The sequence below is a fragment of the Lytechinus pictus genome, chromosome 16 (assembly GCF_037042905.1).
Source record: "Lytechinus pictus isolate F3 Inbred chromosome 16, Lp3.0, whole genome shotgun sequence".
Classification (NCBI taxonomy): Eukaryota; Metazoa; Echinodermata; class Echinoidea; order Temnopleuroida; family Toxopneustidae; genus Lytechinus; species Lytechinus pictus.
In genome coordinates this window covers 17,356,199-17,370,620 of record NC_087260.1, presented here as the reverse complement: position 1 = coordinate 17,370,620, position 14,422 = coordinate 17,356,199, and the positions used below count along the sequence as shown (strand labels likewise).

Genomic DNA, 14,422 nt, shown 5'->3' with positions numbered 1-14,422 from the left:
TCCAGGTCTGTGTAAGCGCGATTCACCATTCTCAAGCTATTTATTCGCCACAGATATTAAATTGTCTTTTGTCAAAAGATGCACAATGTCATGATAATAATCAACCAATGCAAACTTTAATGTGCGAGGAAATGTGTCCGCCCTATTCATGTGAGGGTGTGGGTGTGTGTGTGTGTGTAAACTCTTCCAATATTTATTTTTACCCAAAGTCTTCTTATTCTTATTGCAATAATATAAATTTGATTCAACATTTTCGATTTTCCACACGTCCTTACAAAGTCGTATAAGATATAAATGACTTTAAACCCCTTCATCATCTAAGTCATCTACTGTAACTAGTCATTATTATTTCATATAATATTTATTCGTTTTCATCAAATATCACGTTTGAAAATATGTGAATGTATAATTGACATTTTTGGTCTCAGGCACCTACTAGGAGCAAATAAGATCGAACTGCATGTGCTTTTCAGATTCTATTTATGTATTACGATAATCAAGCTCGAACTGAATACGTATCCATACAGGAAATCCCAGTGCATTTGATCTTGGTAACTAATATTTACAGACTCGGTAAGATTAATAGCATTTAATGTTTATTTTAGAAGTTTCATCTTCCCAGTAGTTTAACTTCACTGCTTTATGTTTTGGGGGTATTATCTTTATATAGGCATGTTAGGAAGAATGATTCATAAGGCATGCAGATTCCTTGTAACTGTGATTACATTTGTATTCTTTCATCGACCACAGATACGTATGAAAACGGTGTATACACCCTGTTAGATTTTTCTGTGTCAGAGGTAAGTTATCAATATAAAAGGAAGATAACGAAACCAGTAATTTATTGATTGGTAATCTAATATCATTCACAGTGATGTTATTGATTAATGATTATTGATACTGATTAATGTTATTTAGATGGTGATGCCAATTACAAATGTATAACAAAACGACAGTAGTGATAACAATTGTGATATGGAAAATCTTAACCATTTTGAACACGGGAATGAGTCATGGTTCAACAATTGATTGCAGTCGTTACTTTATTTTTATCGTCTGTGATATTTATTTGACATTTAAAGGATATACATGCGAAGTCACGAGACTGTCTTAAATTTCATTATTTTATGACTCTTAATTTCAACAACACGACACCCACCATTTCGACGGTCAACGGTTTATTGTATACTGAGACGGGATAAGTTGCTTTGGATAATTCATGAACAAGGAGAACTCAATTTGCTGGCAAACGGTATCAATTTTTATAAGAAGAGAAAGAAACGGGAAACGTGACCATGATAGGGATAAGAGTGAAGAGTCCGAAAAAAAGAAGGAGAGGAGGAGGAGGATAAGGAGAAGAAACATAAAAAAAAATAGGAGAAAAAATATTCGAAGAACTAGTGGAAGCAGTAGCACTAAGATTGGTCATGGTAGTAGTAGTAGAAGTAGTAGTAGTAGTAGAAGCACTGTAGTAGTAGTAGTGGTAGTAGTAGTAGTAGTAGTAGAATAAGTAGTGTAGTAGTAGTAGTAGTGGTAGTAAAAGTAGAAGTAGTAGTAAAAATAGTATAAGTACTACTACTAGTAGTAGTATTAGCAGTAGTAGTAGGCCTAGTAGTAGTAGTAGTAGTAGTAGTAGTAGTAGTAGTAGTAGTAGTAGAAGAAGAAGTAGTAGTAGTGGTACTGGTGGTGGTGGTAGTAGCTGTTGTAGTAGTATTGGTAGTAGTATGAAGACGAGTAGTAGAGTAATTTTCTCAATATTTCAAAACTATTGATTTAATTTCATCATGTAATCATACGGAAAACTGTTTTCAACGTATTTCTGTAATTAAAAGAAATAAACTCCTTTTCTTACAGGGTATTCTTAGTATGACTGTCATGGTGGATGGTTACACTGACCCAAACGCATTACACTTTGATGATATCGCGATCTATGGCGCTGATAACTACGTAGAAGGAACTGACGTAACAATAACTGCCGCTGAAACAGAATTTACATTGCCGGTAGACAATGTGGAATTTGACGACGTAAAAAACGTAAGAAAATATAATTATTTTTTTACATTCATATTGACAGGTATCTGATGAAAAACAGTGGATTTCGATTTCTTTATGTATTTATTCATTTATTTTTATTATTCATTTTTTTTTCAGATTCGTTTTATTCATTTATTTACTTATTTATTCAATTACCTATTAATTGATAAATTAATTAATTAATTTGTTATTTTATTCTTATCATTTTTTTTTTGGGGGGGGGGGGAATTTCACCCGCTATATTACACTTTGGAACCTTCTTAATATATTCTTTTGAAAACACATAAGGGTCAATGTGCACGTCAAAAACCTTTTTGGGAGCCCTTCCAATTCCAACCGCTTTTTTCTAGAGGTTATGTCCCTTGCATGACCTTTGATCATTGACCATCACCATTGTTATCATCTGGAGAATACAATGGAATCAAGACTATTTAGATGAATTTGGCATTCGCATACATTTTGGAAAGGGGTAAATGAGAACCAGCACTTTTTTTTATATTTCTACCGTATGTTGATATTTTCGACAAATTCAGTTGTTCCCAATATCCTCAAAGTCTTCATCAGTGTCCATCTATTTTTTTTTCGATTTGAAGTCAAACCCAATATTAAATGTTTAACTTTATTTTTTTTTAAACTTCACTATAAATAACTCCAAGAGCACAATCTCGACTGTTTATCTTTGTCTCCCCTCCCCCCATATGCAGGTGCTAAAGTTATCGGGCCTAGCTCTCGACATGATGACAGCTTTCACAATCAAGTGGGTTTAATGAAGAAAAACACTTCATCATTGCGCTTCTGTAAAGACATTTTATTTGTTCATTGGTTGAACGAGTATGTTTAAGACTTTTTTCGCAGTGATACCCTTGAACGGTATACTGCCTACCGGAGCATGTTGAACTGTTTGGTAAAGAAATGAAATCTAAATTCAATATTCGTTTAATATTCTTGGCAGTGGTGTGGCTCTTAATATACTGATGGGTTCTGAACATTGATGCAGCACTGAGTAATAGTTATGGTATCCCATTTCAAGTACCACTATTCAGTTGGATATCAAGGGCCATATAATGACCAAATGTGCTCGACGTGTTTGTGTCACTACAGAATTACGCAATAGTACGTAAGTAGCTCATCATACTCGTACAAATGAGCTCTGTGACAGTTTGGTAATAGATGATAAAATCATATCATGTAATGTGAAGAAATTAATGTCGTGCAATTGACCGTAGTTTCGAGGTGATTTCATAAAGACTGCGCTGTTGCATAAAGGTAGTAGTAGTACCATTATTGGTGATTGAATCCTTTTAAAAAAATCTATATTCCTGATTTTTATCTATTCATTTCCTTTTCTGTTCCGCCACAAGCTAATTGCTTTTATGCAATAGGACCTATGTCTTCGTTAGAAACCGTGTATACGTTTATATTCTTTATGACAAATTAATTTTTTATAATGTTATATCCAAATTAACTTTCGTAGAAATGAGGAAAGTAAAAGGTTATGCAAATAAATATATCAATGAATTTTGACAAGTTATAGACCTACATACTGCAAGCGCAATACTTTGACATTGATTGATGGCTTGATTTATTCTTCTTCATTTCAAACAAATTGACAAAGTAAGTAGGAACAAATCAGAATATGAATAACAGAAACGGAAAAAGGAAACTCACTGGAAAGCATCGCTTGTTTATGTGAGTCCCCTGAAATAAAAACTGATTAAAATTAATCAAATTCAATTAGGAATTGACAATGTTCAATAGAATAATGTAAAAATACTAATGGGGTCAAGCTTCGTATGTTATTCGTTTTCGCTTCAGCTTAGTCCACACAAATACCTCAAGAATGATATTTTGGCATAATTTGTTTTCATTTCAACTTAGTCCACACAGATAACGATGATGATATTGATAGTAATAATAGTAATGATAAAATAATAATAAATGGGGTTTCTAAGGCGCCAAATCCATTTAAATTTAAATGCTCAAGGCGCATAGGTGAAATGAGAGAAACAAACAATGTCAAATTATATACATGTATATGCAGGGTTATACAAATAAGTCTTCATTTTTGTTTTAAGGCTTGGTCCGATTGCACTTAACAGATTCAGAGAGGATGTAAAACTAAAAAGAATATTGCCATCCGTTGGAAAACGTTACGTATCCGTTTTGTACTCTTTGGATACGTGTTCCACACGCTCTATATCCATCGAATATATGTCCACTGTGATTTCATTGTTCGCCCATTTTGTCCATTGCCTGGAGCGGATGAAAACGCATAGAGCCACCACGAAATTGTGCTTGTCCGCTGTATCCGTTATGAGTACGTTTTGTGTCCGTTGGCCAGTGGGACCTGGCCTTTAAAGTACACACCCGAAGAATCAAAAGTATTTTATAATGACTTTTTGTGGTCATCATTGTAAAGGGGAAGTATTACTAATCAGATATATAACTTCACTTTTTTAAATAGTGATTAGAGTTTGCAGAAATCAGCTCTCAAAAATTACTTATTTTCATGGCATATTTCTGCCTTCAACGGTCCTTCGCCGAGCTCCAGCTGAGTGACGTCACACCAAGAGCAGTGAGCAGCTGACAGCAGCCCATTGAAGACGATCTTTCCAATCAGCGTTTTTTTTTTTATCTTGAATTGTTTATTCCTCACAAGATTGGTCTTAGTATATAGATAAAAGTTTGAATTTTCTGAACAGTAAAATGAAATGCGCATTTAACATATTTTGGTAACCGATATTTAGCTTAAAAACAAATAATTTTTTTCAAGAAATATGTGTGAATAAACAAAGCATATTTTCACTTAGAAATCACACTTGCGTCACATTGATATCATAATCAATAAAAAGCATAGATATTTTTCTTCACGACTGAACAAAAATTATGAAATTTCATTACGTAGCAAAGTCAAGGAACCCCAAAAAACACGGCAATATCCATCGCGAAATGATTGAAATTGCAGTTGAATTGCCAAAGCATTATGAGGCAACAGCGGCGAACGGACTTTGTTTCATATACCATTAAAAACCCGGAAATGAGAGGCAAATGGTCTGTGGCCAAACCTTTGAAGGCCTTTGTTTTGATGAGTGCGGGGACCCTGGTTTGAACCTCTGACTCGGGGATTTTTTAAATTATTATATTCCTACCCAGCTCTTTTTATTTTCATGTGAGATTCTATTCAGACCTGCATTTATTAAATCTTACTTCTTAATTGCTGCTTTTGATTTTCAAGTTCTTGATTAAATTCTACACCGACTTATTTGGGCAGGGATGGGAGGGGTAGAGGATGAGTTAAAAGTCAAGTCCACATCAACTAAAAATTATTTGAATAGAGTAATTTCCCTTGTTTTTTGTGTTTTTTTACTCAAAACAGTTATATACACAAAACAATAATATGCAAATTAGAGTTATGTCACATCACATTCATTTCAATTTTTTTTTAATCAAAGTTTTTACGAAATTTTCTGCAATATTTTATTATTTTTCTTTATATTCAAATGAATTTTTGGTTGGGTGGACTTCTCCTTTACTCTTCACATGGAATGCATAGCGATATTTATCCAGAAACAAAATTGTCTTAAAATATGCAAACCAGTAATTGGACACATGTTCACTTTCCTTTCATCCAGGCCACTTCCTCACATCCACCAGGCTTACCGTCTTATAACAAACATGATGAACCATCACACAACTGCAAACAACATTCACAGTGCTTCACAATAAATATTTCACTTTTGTTCATACATGCAATGGATATCATGGAAAACAAATAAAAGGCGTACCCATATTCAAATATCGTTTAAAAGGACAAATATATTATACCTTTCGAAAAAACATTGTGACGATATATACACGACACTTAACTTTCAGCAATCAGCATGTTATAGAACTGATACAGAGTTGCTAACAAAATATAACTATGGGGCATTGCAAAAAACTTATGTTCAAAGCGTAAGTCTCAAATTCAAATTCAAGCGTAATAAGGTCGAGTTGCACGTGCAATTCAACTAAATGTGTGTGTGTAATCAAAGGACTTACCCTTGATTTGGGACGTGTGATTGAGTAGAAAATTTCTCACAAAATGCCCTAGTTACATTAAAATTGTTCTTTCGTTTTAATTGTGTGTTCTTATTTTTGACAAGCTGTATTCCTGTCCAATTCAATATTATAGTCCTCTCCAAAACTGCTCTAAGTTGATGTTTCCAAGATCAATGAAAATACATTTCCTCCTCCAGGAAAGCAGAGTGAAGAAAAAATGGCCACATGTCCATATCAGAATCTCCCAGATTGAAGTAGTAAGCAGAGACCAGAGTCAGCAAGTGTGCAGATCTGTATGTAGGAGAGAGAAAAAAAAAGAGAAATAGTCTATATAATCAAATCAAAGTATGAATTTTATTATGTTGATGATTAAGAAGGACTATGAATTTTATTATGTTGATGATTAAGAAGGACTGAAATAAATGAATTTGAAAATTTGAAATTTGACTACAAGAAATACTGTCTGCAACAGCCACAATATTTTGAACAAATTGGTTAATAAATGTACTACAGGCTACGGTAGGAAGTATGTACACTAGTAGGAAGCCTACTAGACATTTTTAGTTTGACTTTATTAATCAGTTTATATTCTAGTTTTGGTGCACAGATTATCATCATCATCTGATACAGGAATAAGTCGGTGCAGTGGCATGTAATTCCCGGTCGACGACAAATAATAGTAGGGTTAGACTGTGAAAAGTTCCACTCAGAGCACCAGTGCTCTACCTCAAGTGATGCTCGTGTAAGCTCCACTCCACTTCACTACCGCTACACTACACGTACGCTACCCGGGTATAGGTGTAGCGTAGTGAAGCGGAGTGGAGCCTACACGAATATCACTTGAGCTGTGCTCTCTGGGTCATTACAAAGAGTGCATTTATCTTCATTGTTGAAAGAAACACCAGACTCTAATTTCGGTCAGGAATCAGGGTAACCACTGCAGTGCTGAAATTTTGTCTGGCTTCATGACATCCTAATTCCAAGAATAAAAATAGCTTAATTAAACATTCCTCTGAAACGGCAGATTTTTCAGTCTAACCATAGAGCTATAGCTATAGCTCTATGGTCTAACCAAGCCAAGCCATTGCCTGGCCAGTTTATTTAGAAATCTGACTGAAGAAAAAAATCTGCCGCAAAACCTTCTTAAAAGACTTTACGTAGTCATGCCATGGATGGTATTGGTAGTTCAGCATGAAATAATACATGATTCTAAAATTATATTAGATCTGTATCTGTCATCTGACCTGAATGCATCGTCAGTCAGACGCCAGAACAAGTACAATTTCCAAACATGCTTACCTATGACGCCTTTTGTGGATGGATCAAACAGCGGAACGTGCAACATCGGCTCCCCTGCAGTCCCGGCCCAGCGGCAAGTAGTGAATGGCCCGCTACAGCTTGGAGTTTTTCAATAAACACTGACTCACTCACTCACTCAGTCACTGACTGACTGGAGCAACACAACGACGCCTGTCCAGTGGACAAAATTGGTTTTAACAGTTCCCAATTCATTAAAAACGGGCAAAGTAACACAGTTCTGGTTCACTTTTGGTCTGAAGTTGTCGAAAACAGAAATCGGATACCACATTACATGAAGAAAACGGTAAATTTTGAAGATATTGAACAGGCCAGTAAGGTGAGGCACAGAGGGATGATGAGCTCGTTGATTGTGTGACGTCATTATTCTCGACTGTTTTCTAGTGCGCGAATGTCGGTCTGGGGGCGGCTGGGGGGGGGGGGGGCTGAGAAGGGTCTCTAATAATTTCATTTCTTGCATTTCCACGACATCTATAAGACGTTTTAGTGACATATTTGTGTATAAAAAGACAAGACCTTTCCATCCATATATAATTTGTCTATAATCATCACTTTCGTGAATTTTCTTCGTGTGTGTACTTTAAATGCTTCGATGAAGCTAGGGAGGGAATTCCAAAGTGAGGGCCCAGCGCATGAACAAAAGCTCCTTCCCCCATAATTTTGTAAAAGCCTGTTCACGGTTGTAACCTGCACAAGAGCAGTAAAAGGTCATATGAGATAGACCATGGAGGTGGTGGTTTTCCAATTTACTGACATAGGCATTTGTGATTTGATGATTATTCATGTATTATTTTTTTTATTATTATTTTCATCACGTCCAAGCTGAAGAGCAACAAAGTCTTCATAATCACTGTAGCCCCAGCAATGGTCAAATGCCAAAAGTAGACAATACAACAACCAGATTTCCAAGCTTTACCCTGATGTATTATTCTAGTCACAATGTCTATACAATGCCTTCGGTTCTTAGACTTTGAATGCTTTGCCGGGAAAGCTTACGCAACATCTTCATTTGAAAATGTTAGTGCTCATCCGAATGAAAAATCGCAAAGGTCAGTCTTGATAAAAGTTGATCATGGGCTAACCGTGAACTGGCTTTCCTGTGTTTTGTGAGCGAAATGATCTAGACTGAGTATACATAATGTATCTATTAATTGAAGTAATATTGTAATATGGGACAGCCGTGAACACAATGATGTACAAGCAGAAGAATTTTGAATATGACACTTTCACGTATAGCCCCCTCTTACATTCAAAGTATAGTGGAAAAAAAACAGGAAAGAGAAAAGAATGGAATAAAAAGTATAAAAAAAGGAAACATAGAGTATAACAAGAAAGTTGTTAGTCTTTTAAAAGGAGAGTGGACTGACCAATCTCCGTGGGAACTCTCATAGGCTGTTTGTTAAAAATAGATTATCTTTATATGCTGTTTGCAATAACAGTTAATAATGCAGAGAATAAATTAGTATATAATCTTGTTTTGTACATGGAAAATAAAATGTTTTGCGAGGAGACGTACTTGTCCTTGTTTTTCAACTTGGTAAAATAATCATTGCAGTAGGAATGAATGCTGTGAATGGACGTGCTGCCATTCAAACGGGACATTATCACAAGACTGTAATCACTATGCTGCTCCGAACGTTGAATCAGGCATTTGATTTTTTACAGATAAATAGCGCGTTCATCATCATCATTATGGGTTCGAGCCTGGCCAGATTTTAGTAGTTGTGAACTTGAGATGATGCCATGCAAGTTTGCCGCTTCGTATTTGCTTTAAAACCATTTTTGCTAGCCCTTTATTCATGTTCTAAGATGATGTCATCTTTAGGTCTTCCTGTCCAGTCCCTATCACACTGCATTTGCGCCGCCCCGGCGGCTAAGGTTTATTTCCATGTGGTCCAAGGCCAACTCGTCTACTATCATTTTGGTCGAATCAGTTCGTCCAATATCCACATGGTCTAATTGCCATTTCGTCCACTCACCATTTCGTTTAATAACCAGTCGGTCCAATAGCCATATAGTCCATTTACCGTTTTGTCTAATTAGACTAAGTGTTATTTGGAATGAATGAATGGAAATAAAACGAATATTAGACCAAATGTTTGTGAGACGAAGTGGTCATAGACGAATTGGCGATTTGACGAAGTCATGATTGGACCAAATGATTGTTAGACGATAATGTTGATGGACGGAAGGGCACTAGGCTAAATGAAGGTAGACCATGTGGTGAGTGGCCGGGTTTGCAGTGGATGACTTGGCAATTTACCCCTGCTACATATGCTTTAGCCATGTTACGTTGCAGCAGGTCCATGGTTGCAGTCACACCAACAAAACCGACTGCAGGCCGACCAAGGCTGTTACATTATTTCAAATGACATACCATCGGTCAGTTTGGAGTCGGATTAGTTGGTGTGTGATTCTAAACATGCTAAAGGTTACACCGGAACCGAATCAGCTGCGAATCCATCCGAATACACGTATTCGGGAAGTTTCGGGAGTATTCTGTTCTCCCTCCGCGAACATGGCGAATGCGAGAAAATTCAAGAAGAATTCGGGAACATTCGAATCCACCGAAACCATTCGAATAAGGCCGGATTCGGCTAGAATTGGGCCGAATGTATTCGGGAAAATTAGGTTTTGGTGTAACCCTGGCTTGACATTCCCGACCTTTCGTTTGAGGACGCGCACGCTTATTTACGACGGTAGTTGATTTTGGAAGAGACTTTTTGGGCCCGTCATCATGGTCGAAAAATTCTGTCCTGCAATGCAAATTGTGTGACATGAGATTTTTTTTTCGTTTCGCATCTGCGACGGACACATTCAATATGCGTTTCGTGTGCAAAATTCTGGTTGCTACTATGGCAACAGCGATTTATCCGATTTAGGACGACTTTCCAAATCCACTTTTGGTTCCTCCCAGAGCTCGAGAAGCCGCCCGGGGGGCCCACTCCCATTGAATAGTGGATACCAGGCGCGACCATACGTAAAAAGGGAGTGGGTAAGTACGTTACGTATAGGCATATGTAGTGTTATAAGGGTGTCAAAAACGATGATTAAAATACTGAAAAACGGGATATATTTCCAATACTTGTAGGGTGTCACAACTCAAATACTTAAGAGATGCATTTTCATAATCTGGAAAAGACTTACTTCCATTGTTTAGGGTGCTTTTCAAAACCCCATGGTCGCGCCTGGTATCCACTCATCAACGGAAGTGTACCCCCCCCCCCGGGAAATCCCCCATTTCTGCGGAAAGTAAAACATACTGCCCGTTACATTGTGTGCTAGAGGCATATCGTTTGTATATGAGGAGCAGGCAAATGAAGAAAACCCCGCAAATTTAGATGTTTTTTCAGACGGTTTATGGCCTATTGCATGCTGTGTATACGTCAACGCATGCGAAAATGGTTCCGGCTGGAAATGTGATCTGACTCATGGAATCAATTGCCAGTGATCCACCAATAATGTACATTAAATGCAATATCGATTCGATGGACTGTAATGATCTATATCTAAGCCTTAATTCGGTAAGTTTTTCCTTACTCAATATGTACTCGATTTGTCTGAAAAACCACTTTCTTATCCATGTCATAATCTACATTTCGCATGTCTCCAGCCAGCTGGAGTCATAGCCATGATACAGGTACAGTCCCGCCGCGAGCTCAGGCAGGCAAATGACATGGCATGCTGGTATCATAGAGCTATTATAGCTCCATGCTGGTATCGTATGAAAGAGCTTTGCACACGAAAAGCAAGATCTATAGGGCCTGTAACACAAAGCTTAGCAATGATTGTAGAACAGTTTTCTACGTTTGATTGTATTGACCGTAACGTACAATCAATCTGAAAATCGAGTCTATGATTAATCGTTAACTTTTGAGTTACCCGACTCTAATCTCGCGTTGTAGAGGATTGCGAAAGGTGCCTATTAAAGAAGAGACGACAGACGAAAGAAAATGTTTGCTCACTCGCTCGGAACTATTCAAAATTATGTTTTGCTTAGTTTTTACCCGTACATTATGCCCTGCCCTTTGTACACCACTGAAGATTTAAAACTTAAATCATGGTGACATTTATCTTTGCATTTTAAGTGAGCGGCACTGACATAATAAAACGGATTTTAAAAAATCAAAAACAGAAAGTGTTTTGTTTTGTTTTTTATCGTCTTACACTCTACAAAAAAAATTAAAGTGACCAAGTTTAAGTGTCATCTTGGAAGATCTAGTGTTTTAGTGATAGCTTTCCTTCTCTAGTCGCATTCGATTAGATCAAATTCATTTCTTAATAGAAAATAAGATTCATAAAAATATACAATAGCTGCACCTTGCTAAGACACTTACACTGTTTAGAGTGTAGCTGCGAAAAAAAGTGATTTGATAAATCAAGAAAAGTCGAACATGTATGGCACTAAAAATCTATTAAAATATGAAGTGAAACAGAGGGTTATGAGTTTATAAATAGTCGGGATTTTGCACTAAATAACGATATGCACATCATCGAATGACAGAGCCAATGGCGTCACAGTCATTTCTTTTTTATTCAATTAAATAATAATTTTCCTAAATGTAAAACTTTGTTCGTTCCCTCAATGCAAAGTTAAATCGTCTTTGTCATGATGTACTGTAATGCGGAAGTCGGTTTAAAATTGCCTTTTCGATGAAAGGCGAAAAATAACGAATGTAATTCATCGGTTGCATATCTAGCGCAATATGATATAACTGGCTTGTCATAAAAAGCAAAATAAAAAATGCAATGGCCCGTATTCTGAAGTCAGGTTTAACTTAGACCATGGTCTTAACTCTGTGCTAAAATTATGTGAAGCCAAAAGTGTCAAAATTTTTATGAAGTTGTATGTTTGTTATGTTTGCTGTGCTCTTTCCTGATTCATCGATGGTGAAGACAATCATCTATACTTCCTACACAATTATGAATGATTTGAGAGCCAAATGAGCTGAAATATGATATCTCTATACCGTCAGTGATTTATTTAACCATTGGCTTTCCATACTTAAACCACAACTTTAAACCTGAGTTTAAGTTAAACCCGACTTCAGAATACGGGCCAATGGATTTCTTATTTTACATCCGACTTTCGTATTAAAAAATTCAGTTTTGTACGCTTGTTAGAATTTACTTCATGTTCAAATTGGCCTTTTAGTTCGGGAGAAATGCTATGGCCCACCACGTTTATGACATGTTTGTGTAGACTTATAAAGATCTGGGGTGGTTTTCTGAGATCAATTTTATCTCCGTTATTTTCTTTGAGATAAAATGCGCGTAAAATCTGAATTGGTAAGCTGTACTTTTTCCATCCCTTTTAAGAGGTCAATTTCGCATCATTACAAGCATCATTTCAAACGCAATATTAGCTAAGAAATGTCTTATGAAATAATTTGCCATTCTACAGGAATATTGTTAAGATATCACTCTCAATGAATATATCATTTTCCATTATTTACTTTTAAGCATGAGGAGCTTATTCACTAGAAATATTGCTGAAATGGCTGTCGTGGATATACAATAGCCCAAACCCTATTTTATGTTAATTTCATCTTTTCTTCAATTTAAGTAACAGGGTTACGCTAGCATACGTGTATCATCAGTGTTGCAATATGGTAAAGATATACGCGATGCATAATACCTACGCAGACACTGCTCTGGCGCGTATCACTTCCAAATACACAAGATAAAACATTATCTCAGATAAAAGTAAATGTTTTATCTGAGGGGTAAAATGTCATCTCGGAATAACAATTTCATTTTGAAAGGTAAATACAACATCTTAAAGATAAAATTACCTCAGAATATCGCCCCTGATTTGAGATTTGACACAGACCATGGAGACTGAGCCCGTATATTATGCTGGCTGGAGTCGACTGAAAACATGTGCTATAGCAAATTTAAATCATAATATTCAGTCTCCAAAGGCAAAATATCTTCCTCTGTCCTTATAATTGCAATCAGAGCAGAAACATGGGGAAGATCAGGTGTTTGTTATTTCAATTACATCTCTTTATATCGCTTCAAAGAAATGGCACTTAACCTTCTGGTGTTGGAACCCTCATTTCCCGGTCTACTGTAAAGCGGCAAAGGCTATATACCGCCCACCCCCGAGATGTTTATGAGATGAAGAAAAAAAGGTTTGTAAAAAGTTAAAGGAAGGAAAAGGAAAAACTAAAATTGCTCTGTTGTATAACCAGTGAAGTTTAATAGTATAGATATATGGACTGCTTTGAGAGGCATGGTTGTTTCTTGAGGCTCAAGGGGACCGCAACGCAACTATGCCCGAGGGCATGGTCTGGCCGATGCGGTACCCGCGAGCCGAAAGAAACAACCCTGTCTCGAATATATAAGCAGTCCATATATATTTTATGAACCGAATTAAACGTTAGATCTAGATATAGGGCCTAGTCTAGATCTTAAACAAGTTAGGCCTAAAAGCCTTAGGCCCCACGCTAGCCTAACTCTAACTTAGCCCCTAAGTTAGCCCTGCCCCTGACGTTAGGTCTCGAAGTCGAATATCAAAGCATTCCATAGTAATTAGATCTAGGCCTACTGACATTGACTGAGTACTGCCACTAGGCCTAGGCCTATTTAGGAACCAAATTAGGTTCTGAACTAGGCTACCCCAAGACCAAGTTACGTTAACAGTCTTAATTAAATCTCCATTAGAGTCTAGATCTAACGTTAGATCTCGGCTACGTCAGATCTAAGATTAAACGGAACATTAGGCCTAGTAAGTTAGATCTAACTTAGATCTTGAGTCTACTCTTAACTCTATTACTAGTAAGCTAATGTTAGATCTCACGACAGCATTACCATGATTACCTAACGTTGTCGTTTGTCCCTGCGTTTGTCATACCTAACAGTAGATTCTAACGTTACTTATAATAAATCTAACTTTAGAAATAGCAGTGATCGTTTTATCTTTTCACCCAACTCACCTTTTGCGAGCATGCATTTGAACAAACAACTGCAACAAGACTTGATGATTGATACATCCGTTATGTCCTTAATAAGTTAGTCTTCTTAG

The 14,422-nt window shown here is 36.7% G+C and overlaps 1 protein-coding gene across 1 annotated transcript in view; it reads left to right on the top strand.

Annotated features, from left to right (window-relative positions):
- LOC129279711 (sucrase-isomaltase, intestinal-like) overlaps positions 1-6,155 on the top strand; it is a 47,108-nt gene extending 40,953 nt beyond the window's left edge. Inside the window, exons 21-23 of the mRNA XM_054915812.2 lie at positions 751-800; positions 1,855-2,034; positions 2,739-6,155. Of these exons, the coding sequence (XP_054771787.2) occupies positions 751-800; positions 1,855-2,034; positions 2,739-2,801 (293 nt within the window). The 3' untranslated portion in view covers positions 2,802-6,155. The remainder of the gene's footprint in view (positions 1-750; positions 801-1,854; positions 2,035-2,738) is intronic.
- Positions 6,156-14,422: the final 8,267 nt, after the last annotated feature.